Source organism: Zootoca vivipara, chromosome 2 (assembly GCF_965207765.1).
Source record: "Zootoca vivipara chromosome 2, rZooViv2.hap1.1, whole genome shotgun sequence".
In the NCBI taxonomy this organism is placed as follows: domain Eukaryota; kingdom Metazoa; phylum Chordata; class Lepidosauria; order Squamata; family Lacertidae; genus Zootoca; species Zootoca vivipara.
Genome location: NC_142584.1, coordinates 47,187,334 through 47,210,417, shown reverse-complemented (window position 1 = coordinate 47,210,417; position 23,084 = coordinate 47,187,334). Strand labels below are relative to the sequence as shown.

The 23,084-nt window shown below is 43.4% G+C and overlaps 1 protein-coding gene across 2 annotated transcripts; it reads left to right on the top strand.

Annotated features, from left to right (window-relative positions):
• Window positions 1-2,468: 2,468 nt before the first annotated feature.
• LOC118081507 (sulfate transporter-like) lies at window positions 2,469-11,768 on the top strand. 2 transcript variants are annotated; one of them, XM_088661814.1, is made up of 3 exons: window positions 2,469-4,261; window positions 6,420-7,032; window positions 7,674-11,768. In XM_088661814.1, the coding sequence occupies exons 2-3, from the start codon at window positions 6,433-6,435 to the stop codon at window positions 9,288-9,290; spliced, it is 2,217 nt and encodes a 738-aa protein (XP_088517940.1). In that variant the 5' UTR covers window positions 2,469-4,261; window positions 6,420-6,432; the 3' UTR covers window positions 9,291-11,768. The 2 variants fall into 2 exon arrangements, with proteins under 2 accessions (XP_088517940.1, XP_034963891.3); XM_035108000.3 differs by having other exon boundaries at window positions 2,469-7,032.
• The last annotated feature ends 11,316 nt before the right edge of the window (window positions 11,769-23,084 follow it).

Below are 23,084 nucleotides of genomic sequence, written 5' to 3'. Positions count from 1 at the left end.
CAGCAGGGTCCCCAACATCACACCAGTGCCAGGCCCCATAAACCCTCCAGTTGGCTTTGCAAAGCTGACCACAGTGCCCCTCCTAGGCTTTTTATTTATCCTGGGGCTGGCCCTGTTTGTAGTAGCATGGGTCAACATAGTACTATTTTTACTATAAGCAGCCTATATGAGCTTTACCCCTTACTTACAAAACAGACTATATTGAGACAGCTTTGTTGATGCCACCCTTACCTTAAGAAGCCTTTAACTTGAGTTACCCTCACTCTCGGTTACCTTTACTCTAAGTTTGACATCTGGCATCCCCAATGGGTTTTTGTGGCTATACAGGAGCCCTAACAGTTCCAGCCTCGTGCTAAATGGGGGAACTTCAGCTTTGTGTCCCATTTTCTGTACAAAGGGGTGGGCTGGAGAAAAAAAGGACCAATCCCAGGTTCAAATTATATGTCTAGGTAAAATGGGCATAAGGACCAAGGGGAGAACTTCATTGCTTTTAATTAGGGAGAGATACCAAAGAGACAGAGATCTTTTGCCCATGAGGCCATTTACACCCCAATCATGGCCACCTACCCCATACTTGACATAAGATGTGACTTCAGGTGTGGGGCAGGTGGAGAACTGGCTGGATCGACAATGATGTTTGCCTATAGAAGGCATCCACAAACTTTGTCCCTCCAGATGTTTTGGACTACAATTCCCATCTTCCCCGACCACTGGTCCTGTTAGCTAGGGATCATGGGAGTTGTAGGCCAAAACATCTGGAGGGCCGCAGTTTGGGGATGCCTGACCTATAGGGTTGGAGACAGATAACTACCTGGCTTGCCAGGCCAAAAGGTTCACCATGATATGCATGTTTCATGATGGTAAAAGTGGTGGTTTTAAATCAAGTTCTACAAATAACTTGTCAGTCTTCAACAGGGGAAGTATGTTAGATGTGCACCTGCCCCGTCTCCTGTTATCTAAGTATGTTGGTGTTCCTTTGTGGACAGGGATAGTTTAACTACTGTTATCTATGCGCTGGTAAGCTCAAGGTTAGATTACTGCAATGCGTTATACATAGGGCTGCCTCTGAAGATGGTTCTGAGACTTCAGCTAGTGCAGAATTCAGCGGCCAGGTTGCTCACCGGAGTAAGACGGTTTGAGCATATTATACCGATCCTGGTCCGACAGCACTGGCTACCAATTAGTTTCTGGGCCCAATTCAAAGTGCTGGTTTTGACCTATAAAGCCTTAAACAGCTCTGGACCGCAATACCTCAAGGACCGCCTCTTTCCAGATGAACCTACCCAGACCCTAAGATAATCTTCTTAGGCCGTTCTTCATGTGCCTCCTCCTCAAGAGGTCTGGAGGGTAGCAACACGAGAACAGACCTTCTCTGCAGTGGCTCCCCGTCTGTGGAATGCTCTCCCCAGGGAAGTTCACCAGGCACCTTCATTATACACCTTTAGGCAACAGGCAAAAATGTTCCTTTTTAATCAGGTCTTTGGTTGTTTTGATTGATACCCTATGCCCTTTTAAAGTGTGGGGGGGGGTTGGGGTGGCGGGAGTTATTGGGTTGTTGTTTTTATTTTGATTATATATTTTGTGGTTGTATATTTTGATTTTGTTCTGTGAACTGCTCTGAGACCTCCAGGTATAGGACATTATATAAATTCAATAAATAATAACAAGAAAGAATTTGTCCTCATCATTACCCAACTCAGGGAGCAAAAGCATTAATGGGCTAAGACACCTGCTTGTTCTAAATATATTTCCAAACATACCACTGAAGAAGACACTTTGTCAAGTGAGCCCTATCTTTCACCTTGTCGTGCTCAAGTTGGTACCAGCTTCTTGGCTGCACAAACTTGTTTCAGAACGGAAACCTACACAGTTTAGCAAGTTTATACTGGTTACACAGAAGCAGTATTTTAAAAGACTGCCCTGAAAACAAACATTTCCTTGATGACAGATAACTGGTGACTTTGACTAGCTTTTGTAAAGTTAAATCTATTGCACTGGTCTTCAAATGGTAGATCAGGAACCGCAAGTAGGTCCTGGCCTGATCCAAGGTGGGCCGTAACAGGAGCACTACCATCATGCAAATCTATTGTAAAAGATTAAGAAATGGGTCCTCAAAAGCATGGTTGAGTTAAAAGTGGGTCCTGGTTCTGAAAAAAGGTTGAAGATACCTGATCTATTGGACCAGGTATGTGTGAAAACCCTGTGTGGGAACCCTATTATATTTTTTTAATTTTTTATTATTATTGTACATTTTATGGAGTGGTCTGTGACAAGTGGCTTCTGTTGGCCAATAGTTCTGATGTGCCAGACATTCTTGAGCCTAACCTTAGGAAACAGAAATAAATAAACAAATTAAAAAATTGCCCAGTAGCACCTTAGAGACCAACTAAGTTTGTTCTTGGTATAAGCTTTCGTGTGCATGCACACTTCTTCAGACACTTCTTCAGGTATCTACTTAGAGGTGCACCTGGGACGCAGGTGGTGCTGTGGGTTAAACCACAGAGCCTAGAGCTTGCTGATCAGAAGGTCGGCGGTTTGAATCCCTGCGACGGGGTGAGCTCCCATTGCTTGGTCCCAGCTCCTGCCAACCTAACAGTTCGAAAGCACGTCAAAGTGCAAGTAGATAAATAGGTACCACTCCAAGCGGGAAGGTAAACAGCGTTTCCGTGTGCTGCTCTGGTTCGCCAGAAGCGGCTTTGTCATGCTGGTCACATGACCTGGAAGCTGTATGCCAGCTCCCTTGGCCAATAACGCAAGATGAGTGCTGCAACCCCAGAGTCGGTCACGACTGGACCTAATGGTCAGGGGTCCCTTTACCTTTAAGGTGCTACTGAACAATTTTTTAATTTGTTTATTTGTTTCGACTGCATCAGACCAACACGGCTACCTACCTAATCTTTGCTTTGTGCAAATGATGTAAGTAGGCATGTCAGAGGTCAGCAACTGGGGGGGTGGTGGTTGAAAGCTGTCTCTGTTGGAGTGTTTGCCATCTTGCCCCTCCTCAGAGGTGGATTTAGGGGAACATGACCGGTTCAGTCGCACTGGGTGTGGAGCCTTGGCATCTCAGGGGGTGCCACAGCTATGATGAAGAATGGAAGGTGGGAGGGGGACACCCAATTTTGGTATAACCCAGGGCACTGCTGAAATTTGAGACCCCAAGGTCTACAATTGCACTCTTCAGGAGCAGGACTTCGGTCCACTAACACCTTCTCAAAGGAACCCTCTGGTCAAATTGCTGACCACACGTCAACATGTTTGTCTTAAACAATATGCTGCCCCCAGAGCAGGGGAAACCCTTTCAGCAGCCCAAGGGCTACACTCCCTTCTGAGGAGCCTGGGCGTGGGGACATACCAATAGTGGGCGGGGCCAGAGGAATAACGGACAGAACAATTCATGTAAAATTGACCTTCGTACCGCTGGCTAGTTCCTACACACACTTGCACATTCCTCTCTGTCCCCTATGGATGAAGTCATGGAAAATTCAAAGCCCCACGTACAATCCTGGTTCTGCAAAGAACCACTTCTAAAACCTTAGTTTGCCCTATGTGGTTTATTTATTTGCCATCAGTGGGTGTGGAGCTACCCCATGAAACTTACAACTAATACTTTGACATGGGGGAAACAAGGGAGGAAAAGGGAGGTAGTATGTTGCTATTTCATGCGTTAAGCTTGGCTACAGGTCAAGTTACAGTATGACATGGGTGGGGAGCCTGAGCCCCCCCCCCCCGATATTGTTGGTCTGCAGCCCCCTTCACCATGGACTATTGACCATGTTGGCCCAGCAGTATCTGAAAGACCACAAGTTCCCTGTTCCTGCAGCTGGGTATGAGTTCTAAAGGGCCGTGAATCCACACTCTTGCACATTTGCACTAAACCATGGTTTGGCTTAGCACTGGTGGTAGACTGAGTCCATGTGTGCTGGCTAGTGGATCAGCTTATCAATATCCCTTACCTAGTCCCTTGGTGAAGAGATACAATAAGGTGCACCAGCAATTCCCTTTTGTTTAGCCAACAAGCTCAGAAGAGCGTGGCAGTCCTATCATCCATCACTGTTTAAACTTTTGAAATCATAATTGATAGGTAGTTCAGGTTCCCATAAAAAAATATTCTATTTAAGTGGTGTTTGTTTTCAAAATATATCTCTGGAGTGGCTGGGCAGGAGCTGCAATAAAAGGGCCAATGAAGGGGATCCAATTCTACTTGTCTTCTTGTTCTGGAATTGGGGATCAGTTCGAGAGGAGGAAGAAGCAAGCACTGCAGGTTTGGAGATTGTATAGGTTTGATTGCTTCATTTTCCCCACCAGGACAAGATAGCTTATGAGCTTGAAGGCTAGAGGTGATTTGCATTTGAGAAGAAAGGCATAACCGACTATTTACCAGAGGCAGTGCCTGATTTCTGGTACCTATCCTTGGTAAAACACTGTCCTCTTTTTGTCCCTATTTTTGTCTTTGGGGAAGGTGCTTTGGGTGTGTGTAGATCAGGCACCCCCAAACTGCGGCCCTCCAGATGTTTTGGCCTACTACTCCCATGATCCCTAGCTAACAGGACCAGTGGTCGGGGAAGATGGGAATTGTAGTCCAAAACATCTGGAGGGCCGCAGTTTGGGGATGCCTGGTTTAGATGTTTTACCTGCTGTTTTGAAAGAGGGGTTCTGAGCATTGCCAGCTTTTCTTCTGTGAAATGTGTACAGTATTTTGTTGAGCCAATGAGATTCTTACATTTTTAGATGTGTCCCCCGACTCAAGAGGGTTGGGAATCTGTGAATTAAACCAGTAATACTTACTATGTGTATAGTACTTTCCAATCCACCAACTCTTTAAAAGTCTCTCCTCCCCCAGTATGTATACACTGCCGTCCACTATAATGGTGGCTCCAAGTGAGTGACAAAAGAGACATTTTTTTTAATTGCAGCAGACAGTAGAAGTTTAAACATTTTATTTTTTAAAAAAGTGTGTCTTCGTGATTCTTTTTTATTAAAAAGACCTTGAGATCAGGGATGAGATGTATTATATGTTTTGATGAAGTAAGCATCCAAAGTGATATTTGTTGCACTTTTTAAAAAAATGTTTGCCGGTTTTCTATATAGCCAAGAAAAGCTGTGTACAAGTGCCAACTTCTTTAACCATAAATTACTATTTTTGTGTATTTACGGTATTATTTACAAGTAATCCAAGATCTAGTAATTACAAAAAGGTCCACTAAGACTATGAATACTTACATAGGACAAATTATTAATAACTATTTACTTATCATTGTTTGCAAATGTCAATCATTCCAAGAGACACCTCCCCCCCAAAAATGATAAAAATGGGCCAAATAGTGCTAAGGCACTAAACATGTGTTTCTTTTTTATATATAATTTTTACTGAAACTTCTCAACATACAATGTAATAAAAACTAATCTAAATAAAAATAAAAAAACAAAACAGAAGAAGAAGAAAGAAAAGAAAAAGAAAAGGAGAATAAAATTATATACAAAGCCATCTCCCAGAGGTAGATCTTCACTCTTGTCTCACATAGAAAAGGGTGGACCCTCCCAGCTCTCACTGGGAGCTTCCCTTTCTTCTCCCAGCCGCTCACCCTGGGAGATCTTCCCCTCCCTGCCTCTCCCACAGGGTCTTTCACCTGCCAACCATCACCTTCCTGTACCTTCATTAACCCAGAATAGAGGACATCAAAGAACAAAACATAAGCAAAAGCATAGCAAAGAAAAAAAAGAAAAGAAAAAAAAGAGAAAGATCATAAAAAAGAAAGAAAAGCGAGAAATAAACAATGCATATAAAGATTATTCAAAATATTCAGCGTGTTCACTCCAGGATGGTATCCAGCAGTATTCCAAGGTAATATCTAGCTGTTCCTCATTCTGCTAGGCAACATTTCCCCAGTCTTCAACCCCAGACATCCCAAGTTAATTCATTCCCCTTTCCACACAAAAATTCCAAAAGGGGCTTTCCGGTTGTTATTATCACTAAATGTCAGGAATAGTCTTCCTTCAGTCTGGCATGTCAGTTCGCATTCCAGATGTTTCTGGCTGATGAAGCAAAAGGAGAGTTTTAGATTATTTAAAAGCCTGTTTCATATTCTCCTACAACCACTTGTGTAGCACAAGATCAGCTGGTGTCTTACATAGTCACAGTGGATATATCTGGCCAGTATTTTTGTATAATGGCATAATGTTTGCAGTTGCAGAGGACCTTCGCTTATAATTAATGGCTCCACCAATTAATGGCTTTTATGATTGGACTACTGTGCATCAAAAGTTTATCAGTGCTGGTTCCTTTTATGGCCGTGCCTGAGCTGTGAGTGCAATCTTGCTCAGTATGAAACAGGGCATCATTAGAATTCATAATAATTCATTTGCAATCATGCATGAGTGGAGTACCTTCAGTTAATAGTGCACATGCTGCCCTCTTTCAGCTACCTTGGAGCCATGGAGAATGGCACTGCTACCCAGATGCCTAAGCAGAGCATTGATATGCGAAGCTTGCCACCACCAGAGTCATCTTCTCATTATGTGCCTGTCAAGCTTGAAGAGCACGAACCTCCGGGTCTCAGTGTCAAGAAGCTCATCAAGACAGCCAGGGAGAATTCCGGGTGCGACCGACAAAGTGTCCTTGGTGTCTTCATTAAGCTGTTTCCTGTTGTAGAGTGGCTTCCCCGCTACAGTATCAAGGAACAACTGCTTGGGGACATCATCTCTGGCATCCTGGTTGGAATAGTTGGCATCCCTCAGTCCATATCCTACTCCCTCCTTGCAAGTCAGGATCCCATTTATGGACTCTACACAAACTTTTTCTCTGTCATTATCTACTTTGCCATGGCTACCTCACGCCACAATTGCATTGGGACTTTTGGAGTCCTTTGCCTGATGATTGGGGAATCAGTAAACCGGCAACTGACGTTAGCAGGATACCAGTTAGAGACTGACATACCGGTGAATGCCACGTCGAATGGGACAGTTGTCTGTGACAAAAGTTGCTATGCTATCACTGTGGCAACCGCTTTAACTTTTTTGGTTGGGCTTTACCAGGTAAGATAACTTCCTGATCCTTACAATACTAGTTCTCTCTTAATGTTTAGGGTGCTTAAACTCTATATTCAAACCTGTCAACACAGTTACTGCTGCAGCTGCAAAAGGAGCCAGCAAGCAAGAGAAGCTATGCTACTGCCATGGCTAATGGTGAGCCTGACCCCTAAGAAACTGTTGGAGAATTCCTTCATCTCTTGAAGAAGTTTGGTGAAATGATCCTATCACTCCCCCTAAGAGAGGCCACTTGCATACAACTCTGGTTGGAATTAGATATGAAGTTACAAAGAGAATGGCTCCCTTTATTATAGTTTCTGAGTGATCACAGATGTGGATCTAGTTCGCACATGACAATAGCATCAGCTGATAACGTTCCTGTAAGATAGATCAAACACCACTGGCAGAGTGGGCACATCAGCTCGCATTACTCTAAGCTCAAGTGCTTTACAATGGGGCCAGTTCACACATTAAGCTGGGGCAGGTGTTAAGCATGTAAGTGATTTACATGTATACACATGAACCAGAATACAAGAACAGGAGGTTTTCTCATAACAGGTAGAGAGTAACAGAGAACAAGTGCTGATATTTGCTTCTTGCACCTTCACCCAGTCAGATTAATCAATGCAACTTGCTTTCCCTTTCAGATACTTCTAGGGGTCTTCCAACTGGGCTTCATATCCGTATATCTTTCGGAACCTCTCCTGAGTGGCTTTGTGACTGGATCCTCCCTTACCATCCTCACTTCCCAAATGAGTCTTCTGCTGGGACTGAAAATCCCTCGCCACAATGGAGTAGGCTCTCTTATCTTCACGTGGGTTGACATATTCAGATACATTGGCAACACCAACATCTGTGACCTAGTCACCAGCCTGATTGCTTTGGTCCTCATTGTGCCAGTGAAGGAGATCAACAACTACTTTAGAGACAAAATGAAGGCTCCTTTCCCGATGGAGCTTCTGGTGGTCATTGCGGCGACCCTGCTTTCGTATTTCTTCAACTTCAACAAGAGATACAAATCTAAAATATGTGGCTCCATTCCCACTGGTTTCAAGCAGCCTACTGTACCAGATCTGAGCCTTCTTTCAAACCTGGCAGTAGATGCTCTGCCCATTGCCATCATCGGCTTTGCCATGACTATCTCTCTGGCAGAAATATTTGGCAAGAAGCATGGCTACCCGGTTCGGGCCAACCAAGAAATGATTGCCATTGGCATGGCGAATCTCGTACCATCTTTCTTCTCCTGCTTTGCCTCTAGCGCAGCCTTGGCAAAGACCCTGCTTAAGGAATCCACTGGGTGCTGTACCCAGATCTCAAGCCTGGTATCTGCGTTTGTGCTGCTCCTGGTATTGTTGTGGATTGCCCCTCTCTTCTACTCACTGCAAACCTGCATCCTGGGGGTGATCACCATTGTTAACCTCAGGGGGGCCTTGCGGAAATTTGCCGACACCCCGAAGATGTGGCGGATCAGCAAGATAGACACCGTGATCTGGTGGGTCACCATGCTCTCCTCATTACTCATCACTACAGAGCTGGGCCTCCTCATAGGCGTCTGCTTCTCCCTCCTCTGCATCATCTTCCGCACCCAGAGGCCCCGAGCCACGCTCCTCGGCAAGGTGAACGACTCTGATATCTACGAGGACCAGTTCACTTACAAAGAGATCAGCAGCATTGCAAATATCAAGATCTTCCGTTTCGACACCTCCCTTTACTACGCAAACAAGGACTACTTCAAAAGTTCACTTTTCCAGAAAACAGGAGTGAATCCTTTGCTGGTTGCTGCCCTGCGGCGACAGGCTGATGCGAAAGCAAACCTGGGCAAGAACGAAAGCTGCTTTTCTGTGAAGTTTAACTGCCTGAAGGGCACCAAGAAAGACGCTGCAAAGGTTTCGGTGTCAGATGCTCCTGGTCCAGCCATAGACATGCACACTTTAATCCTCGACTGTGGTGCTATGCAGTTTGTAGACAGCGTGGGCCTCAGTGTGCTGAAGGAGACTCGCCAGGACTACAAGAAGGTTGGCATCCAGGTCCTGCTGGCCAACTGCAACCCATCCATGCGGCACCTACTCCAGGCAGGTGGCTGGCTTACTGGGATGGAGGATACGGAGCTTCTGTCCTTCCACAGTATACATGCTGCTGTGCAGTTTGCAGAGAAACAGCACCAAACTCAGCAGATGGACAGCAAAGTGACAGGGGATGCTTTCCTTAGTCCTGAAGAAGACAATGATACCTCAATAACACCCAGTCTGGAGGGGCAACTGTAGGCCTGGATAGAGCAGAATGTGGAAAGACTGGGAAATGGTTCCATACTTATTTTTATTGGTGCACATGACCAATAGCTGTGAACGACCTAAAAAGGACATGAACATTCAATTTCTTGTTGCAGGCCACGAGGCTTTCAAGAGGACTGTTAAAACACAGGATGGTTACAACATGATAATGCTGTAGTTTTCTCAAAGGTTTCAGTCCCTCTTTATTTATTATTATTCATTTCAACAATTTATATACTGCTTAACTCCACATGGCCAGAGCATAAGGGTTTCCACTACCATAATCAGGGATAACAATAATATTTTACTCCCTTTGGATACTATGTGGATATGGTGGATCTAAAGCGTGAAAGATGTTTGAGATGATTTTCTGTTTCAGGTGTAGAGTTTTGTTTTAGGTTATTTCCCTTTTCATCCCTCTCGTTTTTTGTTAGATGCATCAATAATATTACCTTATACTGACCACCAGAGGGCAAGAGTATGTCACAAAAATGCAATCAACAGCACAAACAGAGTGACTGTGTTGAAGGAAGTGATCTTTTGGGGATCAAATCTAGAGCAAGTGACAGTGAGGACTTTGTTCTAAGCAGCAATCTTAGGGCATATTAAACTTCATAAAAGCCTTCGTTGGGATTTATTTCTTTGCAAACACACACATAGATAGGACCATTGCTGTATATTTCTGCCACAATCTGAACATGATTTATTTCCCAAGGGAGAATAGCACAAGTAATAAAATACATTCTCCTCAAGGTGCTAATTTCCATCAGTAAAAAGGGGAATTATACTGAGACTGAATATATGAATATTAATATAGACAACAACACTTTAGCATTGTCACAGAAGAACATGCTTGCAAGCTGTTCACAATTTTTGATTCACTGAGATTATGCCTGCTCAAGTAACATCTTCACAGTGGCACTTGTGTCACACAAGGAATGTAAAACATGACATTTCCCCACCCCCGAATAGAACCCCATTTTGTTGTTCCCAAGATGTGTAGGTTTGCACTAAAGCCAAACTAATGGTGGCAATTGCATGTTGACAAAACAGTAACTGCTTGGCTTGTGGGATGAGAAGGGGGTATTTTACCTTTTTCTCTTTCGCTGCAAGAGTGCAGAGAGGGCTCTTTGCATGGGTCCTGCTTGCACGTTTTCCGCAGGCATCTGGCTGACCACTGTGAGAACAGGATGAGGGGCAGGTGGGGCTTTCTCATGTTCTTATTAAAGGCACAAACTGCCTGCCTGGAGGGAAGGAGCTGAAGAATTGTCATTCTTTGGAAACTGGAGTTGGTAGTAGCTGTGCAAGAGAAATTGGATCAGCAGCATTTGTTGCCTTGTCTACTTTGAGTTTTCCCAAGACTCAAAGGCTCTGCTGCCACTCACTTTCCCCCTATCTCCCCCCCCTCCCTTGGCTGCTGTAGAAGCTTCCTTCTCTCCTTAACTGTAAAACCCTAAATCCTCCATCATTCACTGAGATTTATAGGCTGGCTTTTTGCAAGAGTGCAGTACCTTAGACAAGATCATGAGCTCTACAAGTGGCAGCAGATTGTATAGCAGCTGTTACTTGTGTTTTGGAAGCAGCCGGGTAGATTTAAATCCTTGGAAACTTTAAAAAGTTTTGTCTCTTTTTCCCCCACCCCCACTTTCCCAGCTGTCAGAGGGTTTCAGGGCCAATATTGAGTGTGAATGTTTTTAAAATGGACAAATTATTATTAAAAACGCTGAGTGTTGGCTGTATGAATTGTGTAAGGAAGTAGAGAAAATGAAATAAATATGTCTGCCCCAAAACATTTCCAGGCGCAATCAGCATTCAAAGCAGGATTGCATCTAACTGTCATGATACCACCATTAGCACAAATCATCATGAAATCACTATATAAAGGACATCTGGAGGGGCTCTGTGTGATGGGTCAGCCTGCTATATCCTGGCGGTTATATGATTGCTACCTCTGCTCCTGTGTCTTTAACAGCACCAGCCCTTTAAATAAACAGCTGCAGCTTCTTCTATGCCTTCATCTTCATCTTAGGAAAGGTTCAGATAACAAGGTGTTAACCCTACCCAGATAGGGCAATCTGAGGCTCCTATAATCGTTGAGTAAAACAGGGAAATTTGTTGTCTTATCCTGTGTGGTTGTTTTGACCATGTTGGTTGCAGTAGAGCAAATAATTTCTGTTTCTTGGTAAAGAATATTACCTTGTTCTTAAATGTGCTCAAGGATTCTTGTGTGTGTGTGTGTGTGTATACATAATATTACCCATTAGCAGAAATGTTAAGGTTGTGCTGCCATTTCTCTTCTTGCATTATATCCACCAACTTGTAAATATATTCTTTTGCCAACGTGTTTCCTGACCACCATTTTGCATTGTGACACTTGAGGTCGGGGGAGGAATTCAATTTGATTTACGTTTTAAAGCAAGCCTACCTAATTCTTACTCTGAGAAACAAAATACAGGTATCTTTTCAAATTTACACTTCCCTGGATTTGGTGATGCAGTTCTCCAACCAACCAATGTGTACAAAAATGCATATATTAGGAGAAAGGATGCAAAAAAGAGAGCATATATTAGGAGAAAGAATGCAAAAAATGCATATATTTGAAAAAAACGAACATGCAAAATCGTGTATAGAAATGTGCCTATTATAAAATGCTGATAATTTTTCATGATGGCTTTTAAAAATTTTAAAAATTACAAAATGATGTGGAAACGTGACAAACTTCACTTAAGATTGTAAAAATGAGAAATGGAGAGAAAGCAAAACGGACAGATCCAGCCATCCATCCCCATTGAAAGGTAAGCTGAAAAAGGATATGGTCATTGGTCATGGTACTTCTTTTCCATCCTATGACGTATCCACTTGATTTTTAATCTCTCCTACCTGCCTTTCCTTCCTCAGGAAGCGCTTCTGTATACTGAAAGGGCGAGTTACAGCTGCTGCGTCATATTGCTCAGGCAATGATTGCAAAGTCGTGCTCATGTTAGTCACACTGGTGTCTGTGATTAACCTTAAACACAAGACAAAGTGTTCCACAAAGGAGCCTTGCTCAGCATTTGATCTTCAGTTTTGTTCAACTGGCAGCATCACAATGTGCTTCCTGCCTCAATGTTAGCTGTATCGAGTTGTGTGGGCAGATGAGCTCGAGGGTGTTTGGATATGGTAATGGCATGTTATCTGTAATGTGATGCATGCAAGGCTGCCTTTGATAAGTCTCTGGAAATATCATTTAGTTCAGAATGCAACCTTATAATAGAAAGGAAACGTGTTTATACCTTGGTGGGTATAATGGAACAAAAGCAATCACACAAACTTAGACATTCTTATGTGTTAAGTTGTATTAAGTGAAGGATGCACTTAAAACAATCCTTTTTCACATTAATTGAATATAAATTGATGTTCTTTACTGTTTTTCTTTTTCTTGAGGCAACTGCCACACAGTCTAATAGCGGAATGCTTCATGATTAAGTTAGCCGTATATTGGCTAGATTGCAGCCTCACTCAACACTGGGCAAAAGGTGGGTTGCTATCACAGGAACAAAATCATTTATTTATTTTTCTGAAGTGACTTGTGTGTGAGCCTGTCAGAGATCTGTGATTGGCTGCGTTTCAAAGCCTAAAAGCAGCAACAAGTACAGTTTAGTTCACAGGGATACAGTTGGCAGCTTTGGAGGAAAGGCCATTTCAATTTCAGGAATGTATGGGGAAGAATTAAATGCCGCTCCCCAAACATCACTGACCCCCCGAACAATTTGGCATTCCCCTTGCACCTATTTTCCAGCTTTAAAAAGGTTTAGCCTTAGTTTGATGCTATCAGCAGCAAACCAATTAATGGGAACTACGAAGGCAAAAAGGGATGTGGGTGGTGCTGTGGTCTAAACCACAAAGCCTAGGGCTTGCCGATCGGAAGGTCGTCGGTTTGAATCCCTGCGACGGGGTGAGTTTCCGTTGTTTGGTCCCAGCTCCTGCCCACCTAGCAGTTCGAAAGCACGTCAAGTGCAAGTAGATAAATAGGTACCGCTCCAGCGGGAAGGTAAACGGCGTTACTGTGTGCTGCTCTGGTTCACCAGAAGCGGCTTAGTCATGCTGGCTACATGACCCGGTAGCTGTCTGTGGACAAACGCCGGCTCCCTCGGCCTATAGAGTGAGATGAGCACACAAACACAGATTCGTCCGCGACTGGACTTAACTGTCAGGGGTACCTTTACCTTTACAGTCATACCTCGGGTTAAATACGCTTCAGGTTGCGTACTTTCAGGTTAAGTATGCGGCGGACCCGGAAGTAATGTGTGTGTGTGTGTGTGTGTGTGTGTGTGTGTGTAGAAGCATTCTGCACGCTTCACGCTTGCAAAGAAGCGCTCTATTGGCACTTCGCGCACACGCGCTATTGCCGCTCGGGTTAAGTACTCTTCGGGGCACGAATGGCACCCCGGAACCAATTAAGTACTTAACCCGAGGTACCACTGTACCTTTACGAAGGCAAAAATGTCCTGTTCTAGACAGTGGGGAAATGTCAGGATTCCCCCCCCCCTTTTAAACCAAGCATCACATTGCAAATGTTGCTTTACTGAAAGCATACATGTGATGCACAGCTTTTGTTGAGGAAGGTGAAAGGCAAGGCTCTTTTTACAAGCCCCTTGTAAATCCCTTTACAAGTTTGTAAGATGTGGCAGGATTGCCAATGGGATTTACACCCAAGGTTCCCAGAGATCTTCATTTCATTTTCAGCTCAGTGCGGTGTGCATTTAGTCAAAGTTAAGCCCTGCAAAGTTCAATGGAGCTTACTCCTATGTAAGTGTAAGCAGCCAGTGAAGCTCATGCCAGATGGCATCCTCATCTAAAGCTCCACTTCTTGGAATTTTGTTATGGAGAGGTCATATTATTGAGCTTCTGATTCCTGCACAATTTTTCTTACAAGGCTGATGCTTGAAACAAAAGCTGAAGGCAGTTGCTGCATGATGGACTCAAGGTGGCTTATGGATAAATATAGGAACAGCTAAAAGCATTTAAAAACAATTAAAAACAATTAAACACTGATAGAATTAAAACTATTAAAAACATAGAGATAGTTCCAATAAAAAAATAAAAAAGCACAGCACCAGTTCCTTTAATTAAAAGCAATCATCTACCAGAAAACAGTTTATTGTGTTTTCCTTACCTTTCCCAAACTGTTAATTTCTGTATTATTTTTGAGCTTCCACACAATGGAAAAATCCACTTCCAGAAATAGTGGAATATAGTGCAAGGCCACATTTTCAAAACAAGGTGGGACAAGACAAGAGGGAAATAGTTTCTCCTTCTCATCCTAGAAATGTGTTGTTTCTTTCTTTTCTTTTCTTTTTGCTGTATATACAGCTGGAGAGCATTGGTAGAATTTCAGGCAAGGTAAGTGAAGCAGAGAGACTGTCAAGACAGATTCCTATAGGGCATTTGTCAAGGAAGGGGTTGCAGTTGTTTTCTTCTGACTAATAGCACAATTCCGCACATGTCTACTCTGTGTTTCAGCACTTTCTCAAGCTGCCACACTCACTGGGAATTGCTGCCATGTGGTTTTGCTTCTGTCTGTGAATAGAACAGAGGACAGGTTAGATTCTGTGTCTAATTTAATTACACGCACAAACACCACAGATTGCCAGGGTGCAGCATGGGGAAGAAATGTGTGAGCTACCGCTCACTTGAGCAGACTACCACAAGATGGCATCATGACTTCACAATGATATTAACTGGAAAGGCACAGCTAAGGAGCATTTTATGAAAAGCCAATACTTTTATGGCTCTGTGGAGTTTTTGCATCATGGGAGGAAAAAAAAAACTTCTTAAGTTATTAGTTCATGTTTGGCAGTTTATTGTTCTGTGATGCCTGCCTGGCTATCAAAGTGACTCTACAGAAAGTGTCAGCGACTGATCTCAATGGTTATTTATTCACAAGAGAAACTGCATACTTTGAACCGTGATGATCACAATCCCTAATTTAATAATTCCATAAACTTACTACTTTACTTTATAAGCTTGATGTGATATTATGTAAATATCACACGTTCACCCAGATGCCTGAGTAATATGTGCATTGCTACTCTATTTTTTCATGGGAAGAAAGCTACAAAAAAAGAAGGAAGAAAACCTTCCACAAAAACATATTTACTAGGTTAAATAATTTCCTTCCTGTAGTATTTTCCTATACTTTTTTCCCCTTTTACCTGAAAAGAATTTCTGAGAGTTGTGTGAACCAAGTTCCCTGCAGCCAGTAATACCAAAAAGACAAACAACATAAGAATCTTGTGACACATGGCATTGGAGAGCTGTTTTTTTGTTTTGTTTTGTTTTTTAAGAATTAGTGTTGCATAGGCACAGAGAAGGCAGAGTTTTCGTGAGCTCCATCACCTGGTCTATCATTAAACTCACAGACGCGGAAGTCCATTTCTTGCATTCGATGGTGGAGGGCCGGCAACACAAAAGGTCTTATCGTTACAGCCCAATTAGTCTCTCTGGGTACCATTGCACTATTTTGCTTCCTAGGGAAGATGAATACTTTTTGAGAGACAGACTGAGCAGTTGAGAGAGAGTCTGAACAATGCTGCTTATATTCCAGGAAGAAGCTTCCAGGAGGTCATGCAGATTGCCAGAAGATAAAGCTTCCAGTTTGTCTCCTATTCAAACAATGCTCAGTTCTCCTAGTCTGAATAAGTGATCTGCATGCCAGGTTTTTTCCAGTAATGCCTAAGTAACTGGAATGTTCTAAACTTAGATACAAAGATTCAGAATCTCTTTCAATGACTTTTCACCCAACTGAATTACATGTTTTATGGGAAAGTTCCCAATAGGCCATAGAGTTTTCTTGGCAGGGATACTGGAGTGGCTTGCCGGTTCCTGCTCCAGGTGGATCACGTTTCGCCAAAACTCTCCACTATGACCTGTCTATCTTGGGTGGCCCTGCACGGCATAGCTCATAGCTTCTCTGAGTTGTTCAAGCCCCTTCACCATGACAAGACAGTGATCCATGAAGGCGTAATGTTAGCTAGTTTCAGTTCAGGCTATTAAATTAATACGTGAAGAATTTCCTATGCTGGAATACTCTTTTGCTGAGTGGAATTGCATGCCTGCAGCCCATGTGTACACGGCAATGTGTGACAATTGCACGTGTGCCTATTTTGCTGTATGTGTGGTGGGGAACTCACTTAATAGCAGATTCCTGGGGTGTTAGTCAGTATACACATTTTCTTGTACAAATGCTGCATCAGTGCAGATGCTGCTTCATGAGTGAAGTGGGATGTCTTTCCCAGCCCAAGAAGCTTCAAAATGGAAACCAGATGGAAGCCGAGACCATAACATGCAAAATATATAGTAGGCCCTGCCACTGTGGCGAACCCTTGAAGAACCCAAGCCTTTCGAAAGAGTGGTGATGAAAATTAGGGAGCCAAAGCTGAGTTCCAGTCTCTATGATGTCTTGCAGGCCCATGAAAATTGCAAGGGTGATTTAAAGAAACATTTTCATAGACGGTATATTGCTTGTCTGTGCAATAGGAGGACAGGAAGCAAGTCATGTTGGTGTTATTTGGTGCAGGCATCGCTATTTCAATTCTCTGGCAAATGTGGGTATTGTGTTATATAGGTATCTGCCCAGGATGAAAAGGCTGCTGGAAATGGACGATTGTTCACAAGCAGCTTCTGGGAATGCTGAGAAATCTGCAGTGTGGAATTCAGATAGGAGAGCTCCATGACAAAGGAAAACAACAAATCTTTTGCTATAAGCAATTAGTACTATGGTAGGTGAGGCAATCTCCAGCTTGGGCACTCAAAGTTTCCTGTTTATCTCCAAGCACACTCTTCTTTCCTCAGTGCTCCAGTTAGTTTTCTGTGTCTTCTCTGATGCTTTTGTGTCAAATGATTTCACCAAGAGCACTTTATGCTTGGGTGTGCATTAGGTCTTATAGGGCCCCAATAATGGGATAACTATCACTTGGGAAGACAGGCGAATTAATGTCAGTGTACTGAAAGAAGCAAATATCACCAGTGTTCAACATCAACTTCATTGGACTGCAGGGCCGTCTTAAGCGTAGCTGGCGCCCTGGCGCCGTGGTGCGAACTATCCCTCTGGTGCCCCCCGTTTCCGTGCGCGCGGCTGTCTGGCAGGCGCTGCAGCGCGGCGCCCCTCTTGCGGCCCAGCGCCCTGGCACCCTGCACCACCCAGCCTTGCCTTAGGGCCAGCCCTGTTGGACTGGTCATGTTGTGCGGATGCCTGATTATCATCTTCCAAAGCAGCTACTCTATTCCGAACTTTAAAAATTGAAAGCGCAATGCTGGTGATCAACAAAAGACGTTTAAAGGCTCTCAAGGCAAATCTTTAAAAATGTAGCATGAAAATCGACAATTGGGAAACATTGGCTTGCGAGCCCTCCAATTGGAGAGCAACCTTTACCAAAGGTGTCATGGACTTTGAAGATGTTCGAACTCAAGACGGAAGGGAGAAACGTGCCTAGAGGAAGGCACGCTTGGCAAACCCTCACCATAATCACCTCCTACACAGAAACCTATGTCCCCACTGTGGGAAGACGTGTGGATCTAGAATTGGCCTCCACCGTCACTTATGGACTCACTGTTAAGACTGTGTTCATGGAAGACAATCTTAGTCGGCTAAAAGTGATCACCAAAGAAGAAAAAGAAGAAATCAGGAAGACTTGAGGGTTCCCTCTCTTTAGTCAAAATATGATAGAAATAAACATCCAAGCCAGATTGAGTCCCTGCACAAAGCCTTGTGCCACTGTTCTTTCTTTCTTTCTTTCTTTCTTTCTTTCTTTCTTTCTTTCTTTCTTTCTTTCTTTCTTTCTTTCCTTCTTTCCTTCTTTCCTTCTTTCCTTCTTTCCTTCTTTCCTTCTTTCCTTCTTTCCTTCTTTTTGCACCAGATTCTGCTTCTTTTTCCTGTATCTCTCTATGTCTGCAATAAGTGAGGCTGTCCAAAATGTGGCCTGCAGAGGACAGGAGAGGTCTGGATTTTATTTTATTTGTTTTAGTTAAAAGCTTGATTTGTTTTAACAAACAGTTTTCTTAATCCTGTATCATTCTGCTTTAAGGATGTCTAGTTGCATCCTTACCTTGTTACTTGGCGGTGTCAATGGATATTACATTAGTCACCAATACAGAGAGGAAACCACACTGGAAGCCTGGAATTCTTGGCATGGGCCTTTAAGTTCAAATTTCTGCAGATTCAGTATGCAGGAACAGCTTGGTCACCAGTCTTATTTATTTGTACTTGCATGTTAATAGTAGGGTTGCTTAGAGAGGAATCTTCTCGGTGCTGCTCTTGAAACAACAGGCTGTGTTTGATATTATGCACACTGTGAACAGCCAGTGGAAACAGGAAAACCACTGGAATTGTTAAAACTCAATAGTCAACTAGATTAATGGAGGCGGGCAGCAAAGGAACACCTTGTCAAACTGAAGGCAATTTGACAGGTAACCAAATTTAGTTTAAATTTGCTAATCTGCAGGGCAGGTGATGCGCTACAGAAATACACATATTGCATCTGCCAGTATGCATTTTAAAATTGAAATGCGATAAAGGGTGGCTGCAACTTCTGCAAACAAATAGTGTGTCTGTGTGTCCCAAAACCCTGCACAAAAGAAAACCAAATAGGGAGCTTTTAGGGAATTACTACAGCTCTGGCTTGTCATAACATGCTCCCAACTGCCCTATTGGAAGGTAGATTGAGATCTCTGGATCTGGTACATCTGTTTCCCATGCTCCATTCCAGTGGTTTGAAATACTCCATCTGCAACTATAAGGAGCTCCGTTAGAGTGTTGTTTCTGCAGGGTTTGGATATTTTTGCCCCTACCACAGAGGACAAGAAACATTTATTTCCTCCTGAAATAAGATACTTGTAGCTGGGGTATTTTGGGCAGGATTCACCTAACAATCCCCATCGGCAGAAGCCCTGCACAGGGACTTCTGCTTTACAATGGGGCTTCCCACCCCCTCCCTCTCTCCGTACACCCTTAACCCCCCAAAAAAAAATTGGCATGGGGGTTGGGGGTTGGAGAACCCACAGAACAGAGCAGGGGGCAGGCCAGGAAAGGAGGGATTGTTCTGTTTGGTACTCTGATGGAATGTTCGTCATAGCATGACATTGAATTCCGCACATTTGGGGGTGGGGTGGGGTAATCTCAGGATTAACAACATTCTGGTTCATTAGAGCAAGAAGTCAACACAGAAAAGGTGTTTTAAATTACATCTCACTCTCAAGTTATGGTGCCCAGGGGTGGTGGAACACAAGATTTCTGGCAAAGCTCACAGCACTTGTAATATGTTTGACAGCCCTTGTCTCCTTATTTGCAGTGTTGCAAATTGTTCTTATGCTCTTTTGGGTGGGGCCAGCAATCCTTACTTAATGGTGAAAGGAGGCACTGGCATGCCTTAATCCTATCAGCTTGCCCCTTTGGAGTTGATTGGCCAGTCACTGTAATAAAGGGGTCCTGCCACATTTACGGTACTCAATATGCTACCGTATAAGAGCTCGCATCACAGCAGCTAAACTGGAGAACATAGCTGCCAAGTTATCCCTTTTTTTAAGGGATGTTCCCTTATGCTGAATAGGCTTCCTCGCGAGAAAAGGGGAAACTTGGCAGCTATGCTGGAGAAACAGGAATGGGCTGTTTAACTTTTACTTACACTTAGGGAGAACAAATTGTGCCTTTAATCAGTTGCTGCTCAGAGCAGTAAAAAAAGGAAGAAAAACCAGAAAATAATCTGTAAACTGCTGTAATCACAAAACTCCCATCATATCAGTTATGAAATGCAAACAAAAACAGGTGCTTGCAAATATACTTATTGAATATACTTAAACATACACATGCAAATATTTCTGTTTACATCAGCAGTCCTACACCCATGCTTAGATTGAAATGTATTTCTAAGCATTGATGAGGCTGGATCTTTAAAAGCCTTAGTCCAAGATGGTATATGAATGCACTGGAGGCGGGGAGAATAGAAGACTTTTAAGTTTGTTCTCTGTTACTTATTCAGTTGAAATTAGTACATGGTTGTAATGTATACCATCCTGGAGTGTGAGCAATAGTGCAGAAGTCACCCAGTTAAACTTGGTCCCTAGATTTTCTGGATGGGGCTCTGGCAAATGAGATAAACATTTGCAATGTATGATCTTGCCTTAGGTGGCCCGAGAAGTCACAGTGAGCCATTATCTGTGGTTGCTCCATACCTAGGCCTACTGAAGCTTGAAGTGCATAATTTTTCATAGCTACTATAAGATCTTTGTTGGGAGAGGTGGTGGTTTTTTATTTACTGAGCAGGGATGGCTTTCCGCATGTTGACTTCCATCAGGCAGGTCAATGATCAGGACTGATGGCAGTTGTAGTCCAGCAACGTCTGGAGCTTTAGCAGGGGTCAGCAAGGTTCATCTTGCCTGGGCCGGATCAGTCCCGCGGAGATCCCTCCATGGGCCAGATCGTGCGCACGCCCACCCACAATTTTCGGCATCTCTGTCTGCGCAGATGTGATTTTCAGCTCCGTGGAAGCAAGTACCCACGGCACGCCACGGCACGCCACGGCACGCCACGCCACGCCACGCCACGCCACGCCACGCCGGTTTAGCGCAGCGAGTGAGTGGGCAGCCCGGTTCGGGGGCAGCTTGTGGGCCGGTCAAACGACCTCCGCAGGCTGCTTCCGGCCCATGGGCCTTAGGTTGCTGACCCCTGCTTTAGAGAGTAGTTTACCAAACTGCTCTCTGAATTGCTTCCTGCCCTCCTTTAAATGCTACTCCAGTGACAAGTGATAGAGGGGGAAGAAATTTCAAAAACTGTGTGTCAAACCACTCTCTGAAGCACCTCCTAGCCTTCTTAAACTGCTACTCCAGCTATGTTTAGCAGGGAGATGGGGCCTCAGAAAGCGGTTTGGCAAACTGCTTTCTGCAGTGCCGATTCCCCTCCCTTGGGCGTTGTTCTCTCCTCAGCATCTCACCTGGGTTGTCCACAACCTGCCCACCTGTTCTGTTGTTCTGCTGTAGTTGGAGTGGCACTTGCCTTCAGCCATGCAAACTGCAGTGTGACCATTTTTCTTACCAAAATAGACTCTAGAGAGGGAAATGCCTTTAAAGAGAGTGCACACTTGATGTTACTCAGTGGGATTTGGTCAAATATCTTTGGTTTCAAGGTGTTTACTGTGAATATTATAATATTGGCTGGCTCCCCAGGGCCATTAAAAAAATGTCCACAACTCTGACATTCATGTAATGGAGTTCTTTTCTTTTTTTGGGTGGCAGTTGTAAATATGTATTTAAAAATCATACTGTTAAGTTCACCAGACAAAGAACGGAAGCAGTAGCTTATCTTACTCAATGCCACCAAGAGTGACACCAATAAAGATCCATATCACACTTTGCTTGCGGACCTTTCAGGAGCTGAGATAATATTTAACATATCAGAACATTACTTGCCCATCTGATGGCTTTTCAAATTTGCATGGCGCTATACATGCATTCACAATGACACATTATGAGTACTGATCACTGCCTAAGCTTCCACGCCAATATTTTCATAATGTTTCTAGGCTACTGTTAGGGAAAGAGTCTGGCCTGGCAGTTTATGTGTGAATGTTATTTGAATAGTGCCGTACAATTGGGCTGATAGAGGTATGGAGATGTGAGCTTAAGTTCACAATTCACAATTAAGTGGAAGCAATTTGAGCCACCGCAGTCTTTCATTCTTCAAAGTATGCTTAATAACTATGCTTATTTCGAAGCAAGTCATATTTATTTTAGTAAGACACAGCCTCAATCCATAAATTCTAATATTTTGGCTTGAGGAAACACAAATGTTTTTTTTCAAGAAATCAGTACACTGTCTCATCATCAGTTCAAAGTATAAGATACACAAATGTGTGTCTACAAGCAGAAGTCTAAGGATACAGGGCTAGGCATGACCTAAGATGTTTTCCCAGCATTTGGCACACCCCTCCCACACCAGTTTTTTTTTTTGGGTGGCACCAAACCCCATAAGTCACTGACTCCCTCTCCTGGCTCAGCCTCTGGGCCCCCTGCTTCCGCCACACACTTGCCAGAGCCATGCCAATCCCTGACACTTTTTGGGGTTCCTTGGTGGACAAGGTTTTTTAAATGTATTTTATTAAAGATTTTCTTGATTTACAAAAGTATGTACAATGTCTCTCTCTCTTATTCCCCCCCCCCCCATGTAACATTTTTTACAAATCGGTTTCATTCGTCGAGTTGATGTGTATCCTGAAGGCAGAAAGCTTAGCACTTTAATACTTCAATACAGCACACCTTCTTTAACAGAGATGTTTTCTCATTATTTTCCTAGCAGACAGGTCTAGTTTCCATGCAAAAATGTGCAACACTTAAGCAAACCCCATCAATCTTCTTTCAGTATTCTATTACCACCTTTACCTCAGACCAGGAAACCACAGACACAGTTGCTCTGTTTAATATGTTTATATTCAGACTGTGGCTGAAAGAAAACAGCTGAGGTAGATAAGCAAGAGGATGCAAGGTCAACTTTTCTGGCAGTCAGTTGTGCATATTTTCTTTTAATATCTCTCTCTCTCTCTCAATTCCAAGAAATGGCCCGGTATTTCTCTTCTTGAAAGCAAGCAAGCTTTTGAATAGCACCCAATTGTTCCATTCCTGCTTCCTTGTATAAGAGCTGAAATATACAGAGGGCACACTTTGCTAGAGTTTCCTATAGAAATTACATAGCACACAAAACATCCCTCAATTTTGATCGCAGAGCTCTTCAGGCTAAAATCAAAAAGCACCCTGAGCAGA